At 38.4% G+C, this 21,683-nt stretch overlaps 2 protein-coding genes across 2 annotated transcripts; both read left to right on the top strand.

Moving 5' to 3' along the window:
• The first annotated feature begins 639 nt into the window (after positions 1-639).
• Positions 640-4,426, top strand: LOC132845441 (cyclic AMP-responsive element-binding protein 1-like). The gene is made up of 3 exons (XM_060869408.1): positions 640-800; positions 2,862-2,928; positions 4,264-4,426. Exons 1-3 carry the CDS (start codon positions 722-724, stop codon positions 4,424-4,426), a joined length of 309 nt encoding a protein of 102 aa, XP_060725391.1. The 5' UTR covers positions 640-721.
• Positions 4,427-12,381: 7,955 nt separating this feature from the next.
• Positions 12,382-14,558, top strand: LOC132845293 (polyadenylate-binding protein 1-like). Its single transcript, XM_060869234.1, has 5 exons — positions 12,382-12,563; positions 12,982-13,152; positions 13,389-13,522; positions 13,955-14,005; positions 14,445-14,558. Exons 2-5 carry the CDS (start codon positions 12,996-12,998, stop codon positions 14,499-14,501), a joined length of 399 nt encoding a protein of 132 aa, XP_060725217.1. The 5' UTR covers positions 12,382-12,563; positions 12,982-12,995; the 3' UTR covers positions 14,502-14,558.
• Positions 14,559-21,683: the final 7,125 nt, after the last annotated feature.

Here is a 21,683-nt window from a genome sequence, read left to right as displayed (position 1 = left end):
CCAATGAAACAGAGCAGGTTTTACAAACCTGTTTTGACCTCACAGATTGGGGTGTTTTTGAAGCTGCTGTGAACGTTCTGGACGAGCTCACTGAGACTGTAACTTCATATATCAGTTTATTTGTAAAGATTTTACATTCACAAAAAGATTTTTCTTTTCATTTAAAGGCCCTGAACTGTGACAAGATTAGCAATGATGTTAAAATACTTTCTGACTGAACATATGTTCCTATTTAGACCTGCCATTCTCTGGAATGTTTTTTGACATATTTTGTATGGTCCAACAGTGTATTTGTAATTTTAAATAAATATGTATTTATAAATAATGAGTAAATAAATGAGTAAAAACAGACAAATGAAACAAAATAGGAATAGGCATAGGAATCAATTTCTACAACCAGTTCTTAGGGCTGAACATTATCTGTGTATTTATCTGATGGAAATTATGTAGATACATCAGCAGGTAATATGTTGTGTATATCGTGATTCCACTACAACACTGGATTTCAAAAGACATTGTCTCTTTAGTGAGCATCGGACTCGGACAGCAGTGAGGATTCCCAGATTCCAGGTTGCTCCTACAGGTAACAAACAGTTTGCTTTGTATTACACTTATAGGTATGTTATACTGTCAGAAAAATGTGTTAGCCAAATGTTTTTTGTGTTCAAGGAAAAATCTAAATATTTTTTTCTAAAAGTCATAGCTCCCAGCCACCTACTGTATGTCCCTGGCGGATGCAGAAATGTCAACTGAAGAAGCTGCTCCACCTAGTGTACAAGCACCAAACAGAAGCCAGACGTGTAAGAATTTTTGAAAAATAAAATGTTTAAGATGATTTAAGCTGCAGCTAGGTCAATTATCAAGATAATTCCCAGTTTTTTATTGCTCCGTTAAAAAGGTATGTTATGGTAAAGTGGGGAGAACATGTATTTGATACACTGCCGATTTTGCAGGTTTGCCCGCTTACGAAGCATGTAGAAGTCTGTAATTTTTGTCATAGGTACTCTTCAACTGTGAATGACGGAATCTAAAACAAAAATCCATAAAATAACCTTGTATGATTTTAGTAATTAATTTGCATTTTATTGCATGACATAAGTATTTGATACTTCCGAAAAGCAGAACTTAATATTTGGTACAGAAACCTTTGTTTGCAATTACAGAGATCATACGTTTCCTGTAGCTCTTGACCAGGTTTGCACACACTGCAGCAGGGATTTTGGCCCACTCCATTTATGAGTTTATGTGGCTTTCCTGTTTTTAAACATAACAGGGATAATTAACCATGGGTATTATGTATTGCTCAACCAATCTGGACAATGATTACAATGTTTAACTTATTAAAGAATAACACATCATACATTTTTGGGGGTTTATTTTTAGATTTATTGTTGGAATGTTTCTCGGAACATTCAAGAGACAAGTTCTCCTCTTTTTCTTTTTGGATTTTACTGATTTCCCACTCCTGTACCCTTTCTCAGTCATGCACACACACACACACACACACACACACACACACACACACACACACACATACATGCAGCCTGTTATTTTACTGAGAAAATGGAAAGTGTGACACCACACAAGCTTACAACCAAGAATCCTTCCATAAATGTTAAATAAATGTCTCCTAACAAAAAGTCCAACACTTAAACCTCAAACACCACATCAGTAATTTAAAGAATTACATTTTTAAACAACCCCTTTATAATCACATTAGATTACATTTGTTGTACAAATTCTGTGTATTAGATGTTACTATAGCAACAATAACATTAGAAAAGTGCATTAATATTAATGTTTGTTATAGAAAGAGCCACCTATTACACAAAAACATATTTACAACAAACTAATGGATGATTATTATTAACCAACACTAATTTACTGGAGAACTACTTAAAATGAAAAAGTAATCTGAAAGAAAATCTGACCCAATTGCAGGTAACAAGGTGTTTTATTAAAATAAACTAGACCAAACAAACATAAGGAAACATGAGGGAGAAAAAACTCTAAGCAAAACAACAAAAGAATAACCCCAAAAAACAAAACAATACAACTAAGATAAAACCAAGAGCATAAAACAGAGAACAAATTCAAGAAACAGGAGGCACACAATAACAAGGAAACAGGATTAAATAGGAAAGGTAATTGGGAAGACATGAGGAACAAGTGTGCAATGGTGGGAACAGTGGGGCAAACAAAACAAAAACAAAGACACATGGCACAAGAAAAACAAAGCCTGCCAGAAAGTCCCCCTGGTGTTCAGGCATGGTATAGTCCAAGCCATCCATGGCAAACATGTATTTGATCTTATCAGTTTAAATGAAGTGTTAAACACAAGCCCAAAATCCTCTTAGGAAAATGGTCTACTATGTAGGCATCTTTGCAAAATACTTGTGTTAACCAGATTCAAAAACTTTTCATAAGCATGACATTGTTTATTACTTGAAAAATATTTGCTTTTGATTATTAGTCCCCTGCTTTGTTTATTTTGTTATTATTCCTGCTCAAACACAGGTGATCAAACAAATCATTTAATTAACATGGCCTTCCTGAATGGGTATGGTAAAGCAGACTAAAAGTGCAGGACGGTGTCCAGTAGGATCATGGCTGCGAATCACTACTGTAAATTATGTAATAAACAGTCATGTTTTTTTTTTTTTTCAGAGGTTGTCTTGATCCATCAATATTAAAGAATGTGTCACTGTTCTTTAAGAAAGAACGTTTTTTTTTTAAAGAAATGTTTTCTTTAAGAAATACAGTGCTCAAATAAATTCATTTGAAAATTATATGGACAAATACTGGAAATACTCTTGACTGCAGTTTTGTTTGTTTGTGTGTGGGTATGTGGGTTACTCTAGCTGCTACTGGAGACGTGTCTGCTGAAGAAGCCTCACACAGAAGAGAGCTTCGCCTGATGAAGAGCAGGTAACACAATAATTCTGTCCTTAGTACACTACACACTTTTTTTTTTACTTGTGTTATAATACTAAATGACACCTCACTGCACAAACACTTTGCTACTATTTTGATAACTTTTCAGCAATTCACTGCTCTCACCAACTCATCTTATTCATGATGTTTCATTTCCATCAGCTCAGCTGCTTTATTCTACTTTCACACATATGCTAATTACATAAAGTAAGAACTTTAATCAGTGGGTGTTTTAAATAGCGTTCCAAATCAGTTTTCTTGATGCTAAAGTGAAACATTCAGCAGAGAAACCATTGGTAAATACACTGGTGAGATACACTGGTGATTAGCAGTCACTGCAACCATATTTGCATAGTTAAACTTTCCTCTGTTGCATAGTTAAACTTTACTTTGTCATGCTGCTGGACATACCCACAGATATCTAGGAATGGCTGCTGTCGTTCATGTCACTGGAAGTTGCCAGCTTTGATTAAAAATGAATGTTCTCCATTCACTCTGTTGCTGCAACTGGCTGCAGTAAGGTAGCCTATGTAGTAAGCCTATATAGTAAGGTCATTTTCAAAAGGTCAAAAAAAGGAATTCATTATATGTTATAAGTGTCAGTTTATATTAATGTATCAGTCAGGTTGAGATGATTTTCTTTAGAATGTTACATCGAAACAGGAAAAAGTGTGTCCTATAAATTATGAAGATGTGTTTGGTGTTTTTAGACCACTTTAATTTGTGCAGATTTCTAAACAGTCAAACATTTTTTATTCATTCATTCATTCATCTTCTACCGCTTATCCGAACTACCTCGGGTCACGGGGAGCCTGTGCCTATCTCAGGCATCATCGGGCATCAAGGCAGGATACACCCTGGACGGAGTGCCAACCCATCGCAGGGCACACACACACACACACTCTCATTCACTCACGCAATCACACACTACGGACAATTTTCCAGAGATGCCAATCAACCTACCATGCATGTCTTTGGACCGGGGGAGGAAACCGGAGTACCCGGAGGAAACCCCCGAGGCACGAGGAGAACATGCAAACTCCACACACACAAGGCGGAGGCGGGAATCGAACCCCCAACCCTGGAGGTGTGAGGCGAACGTGCTAACCACTAAGCCACCGTGCCCCCATAACATTTTTTATTAATTTTAAAAAATCTTTTTAAAACATTGTGTAAAAACTACCTGAGGTACCTAGAAAAATCGCTTTATAAATGCTTAGAATGGGTCAAATGTGAAAAACATTTCTATATATGGTGTAGCTATCTGTAATTGGCTAGTCTAGTTGGATGGGATCATGATCACGGGAGTGTCTTTGCTATCGCTTCCAGGGAAGCTTCACGGGAATACCGTAGGAAGCAGAAGGAATACATACAATCTCTTGAAAACCGCATTGCTGACGTGGAAAAGGAAAACAAGACACTCATCCAGCAAAGGCATTTTACCTACTTAGAGCTCAAAGTCACCAAGCTAAAGAGGAAAATGAGAAGCTAAAGAGGAAAAACAAGAAGCTCAAACAAAAGCTAAATTATCTTGATGCAATTATCAGAAACCAAGATAGGTCATAAAGGTTACATTTGGTTATATGTAGTGAATATGTAGTTGATATTAATATTATAAAGTAATGTAGTTATATTAATATTTTAATCCTGAATGAATAGATTTTTAAAAATTAGTTTTCATACTCTGCATATCTTTACACATTTTAGTTCTGCAGCTGATATATATATATATATATAATTCACAGATCAGCCATAACATTAAAACCACCATAAACAGTTCTGAACCCTCAAGGCATGGGCTCTACAAGACCTCAGAATGTGTAGGGGAGACCAGGGACAGTTGTAACAGGGGACGGTTGTAACACCTTGAATTCCTCCAATCAGAAACAACCTAGAGTGATGACACTCATTGTGCATATGCTCAGTTAGTTTCCCTCCATTTTTGCTATAAAGGGACCCACATTTGAATCTTCCTGACGGAGTTATCTACAAAAGATTGTTTTTGAGGTAAAAAAAGTTACTTTTCTTTCTGATGTACTTTTTTGGATGCTGTTATAGGATCAAATGTCAGGTTGGTGATACTGGGACAGTTGTAACGCCCCATTCTGGACAACTATACCTCCCAGGCTTTCTGTGGAGGGGATTGATTTTTGCAAGAGCCATTGCATCATCCTCCTCTCATTCCCCCCACACTGTTCTCATAAGCTGCAGCCCTCGGAACACAGTGTATATGGGCCACTGAAGAGGCTGGTATACAACTGCTGTGACGGCTGGATGAAAGCTTATCTAGGAGCCACAATGTACATTTATGATCTGCCAGGCATTGTGAAGAGTGCCCTTCCCCGTGCTGCATCACCGGCAAATATTCAGGCAGGGTTTGCATGCACAGGAATTTGGCCTTTTAATAGGAATATTTTCACTGACAGTGACTTTGCACCATCCCTAGTCACAGACCGCATAATGCCAGCAGTGACACCAGAGGTTCCATCTTCCTCTACAACTCCATCACCCAATGTGGCAAGTGTGGCATCCTCCATGCCACTTAGAGCATCATCCCCTGTCACACCATGTGTGGTGTCCAAGCCTGAGCCTGAGCCATCATCCTCTGCTATGGACACAACATTTTCACCTGTGTCCATCCGTCCACACCCAAAAGCTGGCCCAAGAAAGCAGACGACAAAGGGCAAGAATAGAAGGGAAACTGCTGTCCTTACAGATACTCCCATGAAAAAACAACTGGAGGCTGGGAAAAGCAGATCTGCAGCTAAAAGAAAAATTAATTTCAGCAACAGCAAAAAATCCAAACCAAAGAAGCAGAAAATTCAGGACTCATCTGATGATGAAAATTAATTCTGCATTGTGTGCTTGGAAAGCTTCTCCAGGTCAAGGGAGGTCTGGCTCCAGTGCTGGTCCTGTAAAGCCTGGGCATACAAGGACTGCACAGACAGAAGGGATTTTTACACTTGCCACAGCTGTGACTCAGACTAGGCCTACCTATCATGTTTAACCTTTTTTGAGGTGTTCTACCCAATAAATAATTTTCTTGCATTATAATTTGAAAGTTTTGTCCTCTTTTTTGTCATTTGTGTGAAAAAAAAGGTAATCATTACTTAAAAACATGAAATGAATAGTCACAATAACATGACTGATAAATAATATTTTCTATTTTGAGTATATGATTGATTCATTATGTATATTTTAAACATGTTACAACCGTCCCTGACATGCGTTACAACTGTCCCTGTACAATGGGACAGTTGTAACAGTGGAGAGACTGTATTAAAATCAATTTTGCAACCTGTACATATTTCATAAAACCACTTAAATACATTGTTTCAGCAGTTGACAGATTGAAGTTTATAATATAACAAATTGGTTATTCCAGTAAAAAACTGGGTTTTGATGTATTGATAAAAATTGCAAAAAGTATTACAACTGTCCCTGGTCTCCTCTACTGTGGTATCTGGCAGCAGATCCTTTAAGTCCTGTAAGTTGTAAGGTGGTGCCTCCATGGATCAGCACATCCCACAGAATCAACACCTTGAATTCATATTTCTCAATTTGCAGCGTGGAAGGGCACATTATCCTGCTGAAAGAGGCCACTGCAAAGGCTGTAAAAGAAAATGTGATTCATCAGTCCAAGCCACCTTCTATTGCTTTATGGTCAAATTCTGATGCTCAGTTCTGGGCAGGGGTCAGCATGGGAGCTCTGACTGGTCTGTGATTATAAAGCCCCATACATGGCATGTATCTGTGATGCATTGTATATTCTGACACCCTCATGAACTTTTTCAGCAATTTGTATGACAGTAGCTCATCTGTGGGATCAGACCTGGGCACTCATGACTCACTGGTTCACTGATTTTCCTTCCTTGAGCCACATTTGGTAGTTACTAATTACCAATTATTATCTAAAACACAGCATAAGACCTGCCATTTTTTTTAGTTACTCTGTCTCAAACTTTTAACCATCACAATTTGGGCATATAGAATATATTGAAGATTCGGTTAGTGAACTCAGTACAGCTGTGGCACTGACATGGTAGTAGCATGTTAGTGTGTGTTGTGCTGGTGTGAGTGTATCAAGTACAGCTGCATGCTTGAACATTTCAAATCGTGCTTTTACTGGCTACTTTATTACATCCTAATTCCTTGTTGGTCCTACATGCTTGTGTACAGCATACAGACTTAAGCTCTTTTTCATACACAATTTATGTTAAGTCTTTATTCATATAGAGTACTGTGGTCCTTTGGTGGTCACTTTCCCCTGACCTACAAAGTGAACCATTATACCTTTTTGTATTTGTATAAACTTACTAACTAAAGGACAGAGGTTCTTACTGTATTACTTCAATAAGAGCATGGTTCTGAAAAAAGCTGGGCTACGTAAATGTTCGGTTTATAGTAACACACAGGTTCTAATACATTTCTATATATGATGTAGCTATCTAATTTAACTTAACACTACATTTTCCATCATAATAGATTGATAATTCACACATGCTATTATTAATAGAGAGAAAATAAAGGTAGTAAGAGAATGACATGTAATATATATTTGTATAGATTTGTATTCACAGCCTTTAAACGTACATGTGACTGTCTCATTGTTTTTCATATGATGGCCTATGTGCACAAAATAATCATGTTCTGTTCCAGGTTTACAACAGCCACATACATGACAGGAAAATGAAGGAAATGTCAGAGTGCTTTAAGGTATTTTTGTGATTCCTTGACAAATGTGACAAAAGTGAATTCCAAGTTGTAAATACGCATGGAGAATTAGGGTAAATACACTTAATATGATGGCCACGCACAAAATGACTATGTTTTAGTCTGTAATGTTTAAGAATTTCTGATTGCCTAGACACTTCCGCACCACAGTCTTTACACTGCCACATAAACTAGACAAACCACAAAGAGAGAAAAAGGGACAAAAATCAAACATAAGTGATGGTCATAACAGTCCCATCAGGGGCATGGTGATCCGCATCAACTTTGATTACATAAAGCTATGCTCTGTATAGCTGTTAAGATGCATGTTAAATGCACTTACCAAAACAATATGAGCTTCCCAAACAATTAGGTTTGGGTCCACATCACACTAAGACAATCAGATATGAGAATAACCTGCAACAGAAATAAAAATGAGCAGGAATTAAAAAGATAAATTGTAAGCATGTTGAGGAAAAAAGTAATTGTCCAATAATCACAAAAATACACCTTTTATATTTATTGTTTTGAATAGAGGTTGATGATACAGTAATGTCTGTTGGTGTATATTGAAAATGGGTAAAATTCAACAATTTCAACATGGAGCCATGTTATATATATATATATATATATATATATATATATATATATATATATATATATATATATATATATATATATATATATGGGATTGAACCATATATGGCTTTTAAAATTAAGTTTATTAAAAATAAGACTATAGAAGGATATTAAGATTTATTACTTTTAGAGTTACAGGCACACAAACTTTGGAAAAATACTATTAATGGCACTCAGTAATGTATCTATCTACCTATCTATCTATATCTTTATATACAGTGATGCCTCAAGATACGAATTTAATTCGTTCCGTGACCTTGCTCGTATCTCAAATTGCTCGTATCTCAAAACAATTTTCCCCGTTTAAATGAATTGAAATCCCATTAATCCATTCCAGCTCGCAAAATTCCACTCCAGTTGTTTTGTTTATGTGTTTGATCTTATCGAAAAATGTACAGTACCTGTATTCCCATTCATAGAGCCGCTCTAGCGCTTCGCTGCTGCCGTGATGTAAACTCCCTCCTCCAACCCCGACTCCACCATGCCGGAACCCGTGTTCCTTGTACCAGTTTACGTCATAAATCTCCACATATTTTTCTCTCTCTCTCCCTCTAATTATTTAAGTATTTATTTATCCATTCATTCATTTATTACTTTCCAAAAACGCGTAAGCGAGCATATCTAATACTGTGCATGATTAGTGGTTCTGTTATACGGGGGTTTATGCTATTTTCTAGTCGCTGCTCTCCGCGCTCTGACCATGCATGCGCGCGTGGATTTTTGCCCAGAACAGAACCATACCGCCAACACTAACTGTATGCATATCATCTAATAAATTCTCTTTTGACAAAGTGGTCCTGACAGAACTGAAATTCTCTTAACTTAACTTAATTGCTACAATTTCTGTTTTCTTTACATTAATTTTGCTTAATTTTCTTCATGGCTTTTCTCTTCACTTGTTTTTGCCTTTTTTGTCACTCTTTCCTCACTAACATCTGCCGGTCGTTGTAATAAAAACCTGTCCGGTCGGCATATCAGATGCGGTGTAGTCACACAAGTTACATTTTTTTAACGGATCCAACGCTCAAAACGGATCCGTAAATTACGGATCCGCAGATGGTCGGTGCCTCACGCAGCGCCTTTGCGACTCTCCATAGGAAATGAATGACTTCCGTTTTATCGACCGTCGTTTGTCATGTGCAGTGGAAAGGCGGCTTTAACCGAGTGAGACGCGGGAATCTGAGGCGGGAAACAGAGCACACGAGGTTGCTGGGGATCTTTGTTTCGGCGGCGGCGGCTCGGATGCTCGTATCTCAAAAATTTGCTCGTATATCAAGACAAAAATTTGGTCGAATCACAGCTCGTATCTCAAAAAATTTGTATGTCAAAGCACTCGTATCTCGAGGCATCACTGTATATCTATATCTATCTATATATGTATAAAGATACATTTCTAGTTTCAACATTATTTGTTCTAGTTCTTCAGAAAATGTGCAAACATTGAAAACGTGTACTAATTTACTCATGGAGCCACATTATTCATTCATTCATTCATCTTCTACCGCTTATCCGAACTTCCTCGGGTCACGGGGAGCCTGTGCCTATCTCAGGCGTCATCGGGCATCAAGGCAGGATACACCCTGGATGGAGTGCCAACCCATCGCAGGGCACACACACACTCTCATTCACTCACGCACTCACACACTACGGACAATTTTCCAGAGATGCCAATCAACCTACCATGCATGTCTTTGGACCGGGGGAGGAAACCGGAGTACCCGGAGGAAACCCCCGAGGCACGGGGAGAACATGCAAACTCCACACACACAAGGTGGAGGCGGGAATCGAACCCCGACCCTGGAGGTGTGAGGCGAACGTGCTAACCACTAAGCCACCGTGCCCCCCGGAGCCACATTAACATCCCTATATATTGGGACTTAAAATTAACCATATTCGGCCTTAAAAATTAAGAAACCAAAAGAAAAGTTTGTTAAGAATTAGAATCTAAAAGGATATTAAGATATTTGTAATATGAGTTTCAGGCATGCAAACTTTGGGCAAAAAAACCAAAAAAACAAAAGTAGTGCTTTTTCCCCATTTTTAAAATGTCACCGTTGGCATACAGTAACTATAATAAAACAAATAATATAGACCTAATAATCTCTGTGTAAAAGTAATATAATGATGCAGTTCTTAAGTCATTTTAACCCCCCTGTAATCTGACTTCAAATCTCAGGTGAAAATTGTCATTTTGTCCCAAAAAACTGTAATTTCTCAGTAAATATACATCCATCATGTAGCCTAATATTTTGCCTTTCTTCTTCATTTACGTGTCTTTCTTCAGAATATTTTTTTTTTAACAAAAACAAAAATTTGAGCCAGGAAAGTTTCTGAAATTTGGTTGCTTTTTCCACAAAATGACAAATTTATAAAGGCAAACTTAAGTGGACTCAAAAAAAAGTCTGAGCTAAATAACTCCTACATTAAACAATGTTGTGCTTATTATCATTTTGGAGGGCTTAGGAACATTTGGGATAAGTTAGCTTCAGCCCCCCTAAAATAGGCCTAACGACGTCCCTGCGTTAATGTAACGTTAGGCTTTGCCAGTCTAACGTGCAAGCCCCTAGACAGCAAGGAAGGTGAAGCTACAATTAACGTTAACATTCGTGAAACTGTTTTGCTTTTATTCGGCTTCCCCAAACAGAACCCTGTTTAAGTAACAAATATATCACACCAATGATTATAAATTGCTTGCTTACCGAAAATGCAGAGCTGGATGCAGCATTCAAAAGAGTACATCAGGTACAATCCCCCCGCCTTGGCGCCTTCAGAACAAAATGTGTCTGCACATGCGCAGACCGGACAGTATATGGAAATTAAATTCAACGCATTTTTTTCTAGTTAATTTTAATTGAATGAAATTAGCTTGTTTTAAACAAGGGCAGTGAGTTTGAAAATTACTAATAAAAACTAAGTTGGATTAAATAACATTAAAATCAGTGAAATTAACCAGATAAAAACATGTAACATTTACAAGGGGTCAGAATCGTTTTTTTCAGTGTAGGTATACATGTATTCATATGTACAGTAAATAAATATAAAGGCTATAGCATTGCAGAGATGTGTGGATATTGTTGAAAAGTACAAGTAAATGGTAATAGGTTATGGCATTGAAACAAATGTGCGAGATGAATAAGCAAGTCCACATTTTTCTTACTATGAAAAAAACATAAAAAATTAAACAATTTTTAAACAAAAATTAAAAAGACATTCCCACAAGTACAGTAAGTGTTGTAGTATCAGTGGTTAGAGTACAGTGGCACATCAGTGATGTGTGAGCTGGTGACAGTACAGTGTATTACAGTGAAGTTATTGACTATTTTTTAGTTTTCGCTTTTCAGGTTTTGCACTTTGCAGATGGTCCCTTGGAACCTGTCTCTCAGTCTTCTGCACGAGAGACTTATGTATTTTGTCCACCAAGAAGGAAAGCAGATTTTGAGGAAAATTGGGTTGTAGCTGCCTCTCTACATTACTACTATAGAAAAGAGGTGTTATTTGTGTAATAAGAGCGTTTAGCTCAGGAGTTTTTGACTCGGGAAACTCCAATCTGTGAATATGCGGCCAACTTTACTTAAGTCCAGTTTAGGCTAGTAACTAATAGGCCTATTATGTTATATAGTTTATATAGAATTAAGTTAGCATTAGCAGAGATGTTTGTTTTGAAGCACTGAGCAGTTATTTTACATAACTTTATCGTAAAAAACAGTACAAAAGCATTTCCAGATGACAAATATCTGCACATGCCTAGTAGTTAATGTTAATTATTGTTTTCTAAGAACAGAATGTCAAGTCAACGACATCCCAATCAATGATTAAAGCTGTAAAATCAGCCATCAGCACTTACAATAGCGCACATGTTAATCTGTGAACATGTTAATCACATGTTAATCCTATTTCTGTAAAATGTTTGAAAATTAAATGTAATGTAAATCTCCAAGAAATTCTACTGAAATTGAAATTGGCCCCAAATACTACTGCTAACTGCTACATGCTAACTGCACATACCCGGACGTGACGCATCCCCGGCTACTGCCAATCAGCTTTTAAATAGGAAGTGCACCATCCTGATAGGTCAATACGACTGTCAATCATTGCCCACCTAATTCCGTTACCTGGGACTGCACCAGCTGTTTACCTTCAGCACAGCTCAGACATTATGAGTTTAAACACAAACAAAATCAGTGACGCTGTTAATCAGAAAACAGATGACGTCACCAAGACCCACTTATCTCCATAGCATCAGATAAACAAATCATTTGATTTTCAGCTTTTTAGCGGTAAGTATCCTCACAATTATTTACTGATATCTCATTTAATAAAACATCATTTAGAAACTGTTAGCCTATTACACAAACTAATAAGGTGACTACTAACAAGACTAGTGTTATATAAATATAAGTTTATTATCGTACTGCTAGGCTTAATCACTACAAAGCGATGCTTTTCTTATGATCCAGATGTAAAACTATTTTGTTAGTTGACCTTTTACTTAAATTTGTTAAGATAAAAAATAAATTAGAAGCTTTTTAAAACATGATCCTGTCTTTATACCAGAAGTGTTATCTAAATAAACCTAGAGGAGAAAGTAGACTAGTCGTGTTGGAGGAAATATTCAGTCTGTAGTTCAGTGTTTATTTGTTGCTTATGTCTGTCACTAAAAGCTGTTTTTGATTTTTATTTATTTTTTTTTTTAAGATTATTGCAGAAAAATGAACAGCGTTACTTCAAAAATGGCGTCACTCAACGTTAGGGATCTTCATCCTAATGTGACTGAGTCTCCATCTGCTGTTCCTGCTCCAGCCCGAAAGCCCCTGACCATCTATATGTTGGAGTCGGCTGATCTGGATGAACAGATCAGGATGCTGCGTGAGTCTCACAGTCATATAGAAACTTACACACAAATACAGCTCAAATACACTTGTACACAACACCTTCCTAGCATGAGAAGTGTTTCCTTAAATAAACAGTGTGTACAGTATACAGTCTACTCTTCATTCCTCTTGCTTTTGGAATATGGAGCTAAACCAAACAAAAACAAACAAAAGACAAAGCAGCATCTCTCTATCTCACTCATCTCTCTCTCTCTGTCTGTCTCTCTGCAGATGAGTACATGTTGCCCCTTGTGCAGGAAATACAACCAACTCGGGCCAAAGTCATCACCAATCTAGTTATTCAGGGAGAGAACAACTTTGACCTGCTTAATTTGATTAGGAAACCCAACCTCCTGCGTTCCCAGGTTTACACACACACACACACACACACACACACACAGAGGTCTTACTTTTTCGTTTTCTGTTTTAGTATATTTTAGTAAATTGTCTACATGTCTAGCAATATATAAATTGTGCCCTGTCTGATTCATAAGCTTTACTTGTGTGGAAACAAAGCCACACCAACTAATGTCTTGATAAAATTGATAAGCTTTACTTGTGTGGAAACAAAGCCACACCAACTAATGTCTTATTTATAGATAAAATTGGATGGTTGAGTCAGGAAGGGCATCACACATAAAACCTGTGCAAAATCATAGCATGCGGATCGGATGATCTGCTGTGGCGACCCAAAACGGAGCAGTCGAAAGACAACAACAACTTGCTTATTCAATCATCATACACAAATCAAATAGATGAAACACTGTAATTAATGTCATATTAATATGTGTGTGCAGGTCGAGCAGATTGCTGCTGTGCTTCAGGCAAGGGAAGCTGGCCAGGACGTGGTGAGTACTCTGATGCACGCAATAATTCTTATACAAATGCTACACAGTTTTAATCTGCACTCATTACACACACTGTGTAATTTATAGTTAAATATACAGTAAGCTCCCTAGGTGGGTTGGCCGGAAAAGAAACATGTCCCGTTTGATACACAGTATAAGGACTAGCTCTCTTCTGTTTGATGGAGAGCTCTTGAGAACACTTGTTAGGGCAAAATGAACACCAGATATTTCTTCAATATGCTCAACAGAATCTGCTGAATAGAATACGTGCAGAATGACAATAATTTTGGAATATCATAATAATTATTAAGACCAGAGCAATAATAGTATAATGTTGTTATAATATCACAATCTCTAATTGAAATTTGGTTATTATCATTATATATAAAAGAAACATAACAATATAATAATCAGTGCATCTCTACTTTTCTTGTTTCAGCGTTTTCCTGCGCCCAAGAAAAATAAGAGGAGGCGAAAGAAGAAGAATGTCCAATAAATTCAATACGCCAATAAATTCTATATTTTATAAATGTTTTAACAAAATTAAAACCTCTGTACTTTAAAATATTAATAATTGTGTTTGTTTAATAATATGAATAATTATATAAGGGATAAATTCAGATCACTTTTATGCTTTGTTCCTGAACAATGTTTGTTCATTTATTTTATTTATTTATAGAATTTTGTCGATGGAAATCCTCGTTGTTTCTGTAGTAAGTAATCATCTGTACAGCTTACCCGAAATCATTGTAAACTGCTTCTACCTACTTCCGATTTTTGTGATGACATTAACAACCGATTTCTAAAACAGCTGACATAATGATGCACATTTACTCCTATAAATATTTCCTACTCCTCATAATAAGGATTATTGTATGTTATTAAAATTTCTAGCTATTGTACAAATATGTAACATGATGATTCAGTAGAACAAAATAAAATATTAAATATTCTAACGATATAGAAGTTTATTTTTCAACCTAATTACAGTGGTGACAATCAACCCCACCATCAAAGGTATTATTTATTATTTGGTTGGTATAGTCATAAGCCTGTTTGACTGAACACTTGAATTTATGTGACATCACCAAGAACCACTTATCTCCATAGCATCATCTCATTTTCAGCTTTTTAGCGGTAAAAATCCTCACAATTATTTACGGATATCTCATTTAAAAAACATCATTTAGAAACTGTTAGCCTATTACACAAACTAATAAGGTGACTACTAACAAGACTAGTGTTATATAAATATAAGTTTATTATCGTACTGCTAGGCTTAATCACTACAAGGGCGATGCTTTTCTTATGCTCAAAATAAAAAAAGTATTTTGTTTTAACTTTTACTTAAATTTGTTAAGATGAAAAATTATTTTAGTAGCTTTTTAAAACATGATCCTGTCTTTATACCAGAATTGTTATCTAAAGAAACCTTGAGGAGAAAGAAGACTAGTCGTGTTGGGTGACATATTCAGTCTGCATTTCAGTGTTTTGTTGCTGCTTTTGTCTGTCACTGGTAGCTGTATTTTATTTTTTTATATTCTCGACGAAAAATGAACAGCGTTACTTTCCAAATGGCATCACTCTACATTGACGATCTTCATCCTAATGTCACTGAATATATGCTACTGAAGACGTTTGGCTCTGTTGGACAAGTTCACTAAATCCGCCTGTCCATGTGTGGCACATGGACACTGATATTTACACTTCCTCTGTGTTGGATTATATCAACTCCACCATTGACAGTGTTACAACCCAGAAACAGATCACCGTGTACCCAAATCAGAAGCTTTGGATGAATAAGGATGTACTGCAGGCCCAAGCACTGCTATAATTTAAGGGTAGAGAAGCACTTCTTCAACTCTCACCCTAGACACCTGTGGCAGGGCATCCAGGTCATCAGTGACTATAAGCCAAGCAACTTCCTCTCATCAACTACAGATGTTTCATTCTTGAACAGGCTGAATGACTCTTATGCTCGCTTCAACAGTAACAACAGAGAGACGGACACTAAACCAGACCCTTTGAAACCCTTCAGCCCCTCAGACACACCTCCCCACCGCCGCACGAAACAGGAAATCGCGCTCATTGCCGGGAAAATCATGCCGGGTGAGAAAATCAGCGGCGGTGCAGCACCCCGGACAGCGCAGCTGACCCGTGGAGAAAATCGCGCAGCACCAAGGTCAGCATCGCTGATTCTTTATGCTCTTTGGGTGTAATTTTAACAGTTTTAGTCAGCTTCTTGGTCATTTGATCATGTCTTACTATTATGTCCTGTTAGGTTCTTGACAGTTTCATGAGCTGTAAATGTCTTATTGACATTCAAAATGTAGAAACAAGGATAGCAATGTATTTAAGAATGTCCTTATACTCTTCTTAATTTTAGTGTTTGGTGATGATAATTTTTGGTATGAGGCAGAATAAAATACGCCACCAGGAGGCGTCGATACACACTAAATCTATTAAATAAGTATAGGCTGTATTATTATGAATATTTTCTATCCCTGATAAGGTAAATTGTATGTTATTAAAATTTAAAACTATTGCACAAATATGTAACATGACTCATTCAAACAAAATAAATATTACATATTTTAACGATATAGAAGTTTATTTTTCCACTTAATTACAGCGGTGACAACCAATCCCACCATCTAAGGTATTATTCATTATTTAGTTGGTTTAGTTATAAGCCTGTTTGACTGGACACTTGAGGTTGATTAAAACTGTTGACTGCTAAACACAAAAGCTTTACGTGAAGTGTTTTCTGCTAAATGTTGGTCTTCATGGTAGTGAGTTATAGGGTTTGCTTATTTTTTCCTACCATTTCCTTCCTCAATGTTAATCTAAAAATAAATAAAAAAATTACTACACATTTAAATCGGTTGCTTCTTTTTTTATTTAATTAAACTCCGTTATATTTGATGCAGTGTGAGTTTTGTCACCTTTCTATCAACACCGGCACTCGCGGTCAAAAAAAAGGGGGCCCAATGGGGATCCTACCGATTAGCCAGACTGGGCCTGGTGCCAGGGGGTAAATCACGAGGATTAGTTTCCGTACTTTCAGGATCAGTTTCGCAGTAACACACCGACAATACACACAATTCTAAAATTATTATAACTTCATTATTATTAACAACTTGTCACTGTGATTTAGTCTAGTAAACCAAATGTTTTTGGTTTATACATGATTCAATTCTTACAAAAATATCAGAATGTGGCGCGAAGTCGCTGAGTTTGAAGATACAAACTCTCTACATAAATTTCAGAATACACCACCCTTGGAAATTTCACCCAGGAGAATCATAACAATACCCCAATGTTGGTGTGAGGTCACACAGGTTCATTTCTATTATAGAAATGGCAGACAAGAAGCGCGAATAGAGCTCAAAATACAAAAAATTATTAATACGCAAAGTCATCTAATAAAAACAATATTAAAACTGTTAGACCACTCTTGGTTACACATATGCTAATAATCCTAAAAGGGAACAGAAACACAATTTATAATAAAGACTGAAGACTATGCATTACACAAAATAAACCAAAACACCAGGCTAAGGTCCGCAAAGATGAAAAATGATCACTGGGTACTTAAGTTAGCCAAAAGCACATGTTACAGGTCCCTGTGCACTCAGATCATATGTTCATCTGGCGGAGAACTTCACCTGGTCACTCAACACCTGCTCTATCACCAAGAAAGCCCAGCAGCGTCTCTGCTTCTTACGAAGGCTGAGAAAAGCCCTTCTCCCTCCCCCCATCCTGACTACATTCTACGTTCTCTTCCCTCTATCGTGGACATTTACACCACACACTATATCCGAAAAGCCAACAGCATTGTGGATGACCCCACACACCCCTCACTCACACTCTTCACCCTCCTGAACTCTGGAAAAAGGTACAGAAGCATTTGGGCCCTCATGACCAGACTGTGTAACTGTTTCTATCTACAAGCCATCAGACTCCTCAATAACTGAACTGTACTGAGCTCAAAACACACACACATCAACTGGATGGACTGCACAGACCTACACTAAATACACGATCTTCCAATATATATCCATCAAACTGTTTACATGCTGTTTTGAACACTGTTTTTGCTCTTTGCACATGCTGTCCCACAATTCAGTTGATTGCTGTTTAGCACAACACAATACCTCATGTAACTGCTGCTATAATACTGTGGTCATTCCAGTATTTCTGCAAACGCAATATTGTATGAACATACAGCATTTACACTGGTCAGCGCTGTTTTTGTATATTGTCTTTTGTGTAATGTCTCGTATTTTTTGTCCTGCACTGTCTTTTGTCTTGCTCTGTGTACACCAGGTTGCACAGATGCGCTTTATGTGGCTAGGACTAACTTACTAAGTCCTTAGCTCTGTTTTTTTATGTAGCACCATGGTCCTGGAGAAACGTTGTCTCATTTCACTTGTACTGTAACAGATATATATGGTTGAAATGACAATAAAAGCTTGAAAACTTGACTTGACCAAGTCAGCACACCAAGTGTTACACAACACAAACTGAAGAAACCCACCACCTCAAAAAGGAGAGAAGATCCTTCCACCTGTGAGAGCCTCCAGACACTAAAAATTAAAATCAGCAAATATTAAACATACTGCTTCAATTCAATTCAAGTTTATTTGTATAGCGCTTTTTACAATTGACATTTTTACATGGCTTCATTCACAAATAAAAAAACATTACACCAAAAGAAGAGTCTTGTATATTACTAGTGCTACACACCATTCTGCTTTTTTGCATAACATGAACAATAACAATATACATACAGAGGGTCACAGTGTGTTCAACTGTTATGTTTTACATTCATAATAGCAATCAAAGGAAACAACAGAAAGAAAAGGGGAAAATAAATAAATAAACAAATATATAAATAAATAAATAAAAAAGAAAACTATACAGGGGTAAAAAACTTACAGAGTGTTCCAAAAAGAAAAGGATTCAAAACTTCTATACATCCGACAAGACACATGTAGTCTCCATGTCTCTGAAAAATCTGAGACTACTTGTCTCGCTGGTGTCACGATGAGGCAAAGGCGAGTGAGGATCCAAATGCAGTCAAACATTTAATAATCAAAACAAGAAACAGGAAAACAGACAGGCAGGCAAGAGCAGAGCCGGCAGAGCAGGTAGCCAGGGCGGAGCCAGCAGAGCAGGTGGCCAGGGCGGAGCCGGCAGAGCAGGTGGCCAGGGCGGAGCCGGCAGAGCAGGTGGCCAGGGCGGAGCCGGCAGAGCAGGTGGCCAGGGCAGAGCCGGCAGAGCAGGTGGCCAGGGCAGAGCCGGCAGAGCAGGTGGCCAGGGCAGAGCAGGTGGCCAGGGCGGAGCCGGCAGAGCAGGTGGCCAGGGCGGAGCCGGCAGAGCAGGTGGCCAGGGCGGAGCCGGCAGAGCAGGTGGCCAGGGCGGAGCCGGAGGCGGGGCCAGAGACCAGGGCAAAGCTTTAGGCGAAACCAGAGACCACAGCGGAGTTAGCGGCCAGGGTGGTGCTGCAGGTGGAGACCGAGACCAGAGCAGAGCTGGGAGCCAGGGTGGTGCCACAGGTCGAGCCAGAGACCATAGCGGAGTTGGCGGCTAGAGTGGTGCTGCAGGTGGAGACAGAGACCATAGCGGGGTTGGCGGCCAGGGTGGTGCTGGCGGTGCTCTGGACCTACTGTATAAATAAGGACAGGAGAGAGAGAGGCTGACAAAGCCAAGGAAACAAAACTAAAGACAGACAGGGCAGATAGGCTGGTTAGTTCAGATATAGTCATTTTGGGCCAGGCAGAGAGTTCATGGCTATCCATCTTGGACAGGGCAGAGAGTCTATGGCGCTTGGGTGTAACCATATTAGCTGGACTACATGACCCAGGAAATTCCGGAAGTTCAAAGACAGGCTCAAGATTCAGGACAACAGATTCCGAAGGTTCAGGTTCAGCTAACTTGGTCGAAATAAAGAGCTCCAATGACCCAGTTGACCCGATCGCTCCGGCTGGTTCCGTGGACCTGATCAGTCCGGCTGGTGAAGCAGATGGTTTGGGAATGCCGCCCGCCCGAAGCGACACCATCGGGGTGTTCGCCGGGCTTAAGACTAGCCGGTTCATAGCAGCCATCTGGTGCACTGGCTCGGGACTGGCGGCAGCCATCTTGTAGACAGGCTCTCAGAAATAGGTGTACGAAGGACTGGACTGGACAGAGTTAGTGTAGTGTATTCAGGCTTCCGTGGCTGCTTTAGCCCCGTATCCCACGGACCCCGATGCCTACTGCCCCCCCAAAAATATTTAAGGCCGGCGTCCCTCTCTACCCTGCTCACTGTTAGAGAGGATCCGCCCAAGAGCAACGCTAGATTGATGAAGTCTGTAAAAGACCCCATCTCTCGGCCAAAAGGCATCAAATAGCGCAACTTGTCCTCTAATCCATGCCTAAAGATGTCTTTCAGTACCTTCTCCCCGAAGTCCACCTGGTTACACAGGTCCACAAACACGTCCACATAATCCTCGATTGGGGAATCCTCTTGACGTAAGCAAAACAGGATTTCTGCTGGATCCATGGTAGGCTAGTCCTTCTGTCACGATGAGGCAAAGGCGAGTGAGGATCCAAATGCAGTCAAACATTTAATAATCAAAACAAGAAACAGGAAAACAGACCTGTTTCTTGGCAGGTAAGACTAGGCAGGCAAGACTAGGCAGAACACAGCGCTAACAGGAAACAGAAACACATACAATGACTAGCAACAGGGAAGTGAACAAACAGAGAATATATATCAGACAGGAACCAATGACAAAGCAGAGACAATGAGTAACTATAACAACAAACGAGAGGGAGTGAATGAGTTCAATGAGTGTCCATGGTAACAAACGAGTGGGCGGAGCAATCAATAAACAGCAGGGCAAGACAGCAGTCAGAAACAGGGCAAAACACAGACAGACTCATTACAGCTGGATAAATCAAATGAATAACCTTATATGTCATTTCTTTAACTTTATTGGTGAGGCAGGATTTACTAGGTAAACTCCAGACCCTTTTTCCATTCAATCTGATTATACATTGAGTTCCAAAAAGGTTTGCATTTAGGCAATAAATTACTTCTATATAATTTTTTATATAAATATTATTACATTTTTTATCTATAATTTTTTCACCATTAATGCTTAACTGATCTGTATATAAGGGAATAGGCTCAGAAGATATATTGCCTGATAAAAGTTTAATGAGACCACTAGGAATGTCATCAAATACTACGGCAAACTCCTTAGCAGTTATGCTAACTACCATAGATATATACACTAGATGTCGCCTTGTATACGGCAGTAAATTGGATCGAATGCGTCAACTGAGCCGCCATCTTGGTACAGGGGACCCCCTCCTCTTAATTCCGTCTCAAAATTCAGCTTTAGTGTTATAATTCAGTGATGGCCAATGAAAATGAAATGACATCATTTTATTCTGTATGTGTACAAACATGTCAAAAACCATGGACCATAACTTCACTCAGCTTATGACAAATCATACATACATTGGAGACTGAAATGTTAGCAAGTTTTCATTTTATTCATGTCATTGTATTAGCAACTTTTCATTCTGTTTTCACACTTTTTTTATAAATAAAACAGACTATTTTGAGGTTTTTTTTACTACACAGAGGTTTGGCCGGCCTTGGATCTGAGCTACTCTGAGTGAA

This window comes from Tachysurus vachellii, chromosome 5 (assembly GCF_030014155.1).
Source record: "Tachysurus vachellii isolate PV-2020 chromosome 5, HZAU_Pvac_v1, whole genome shotgun sequence".
Lineage (NCBI taxonomy): Eukaryota > Metazoa > Chordata > Actinopteri > Siluriformes > Bagridae > Tachysurus > Tachysurus vachellii.
This window is presented reverse-complemented; position numbering and strand designations above follow the sequence as displayed.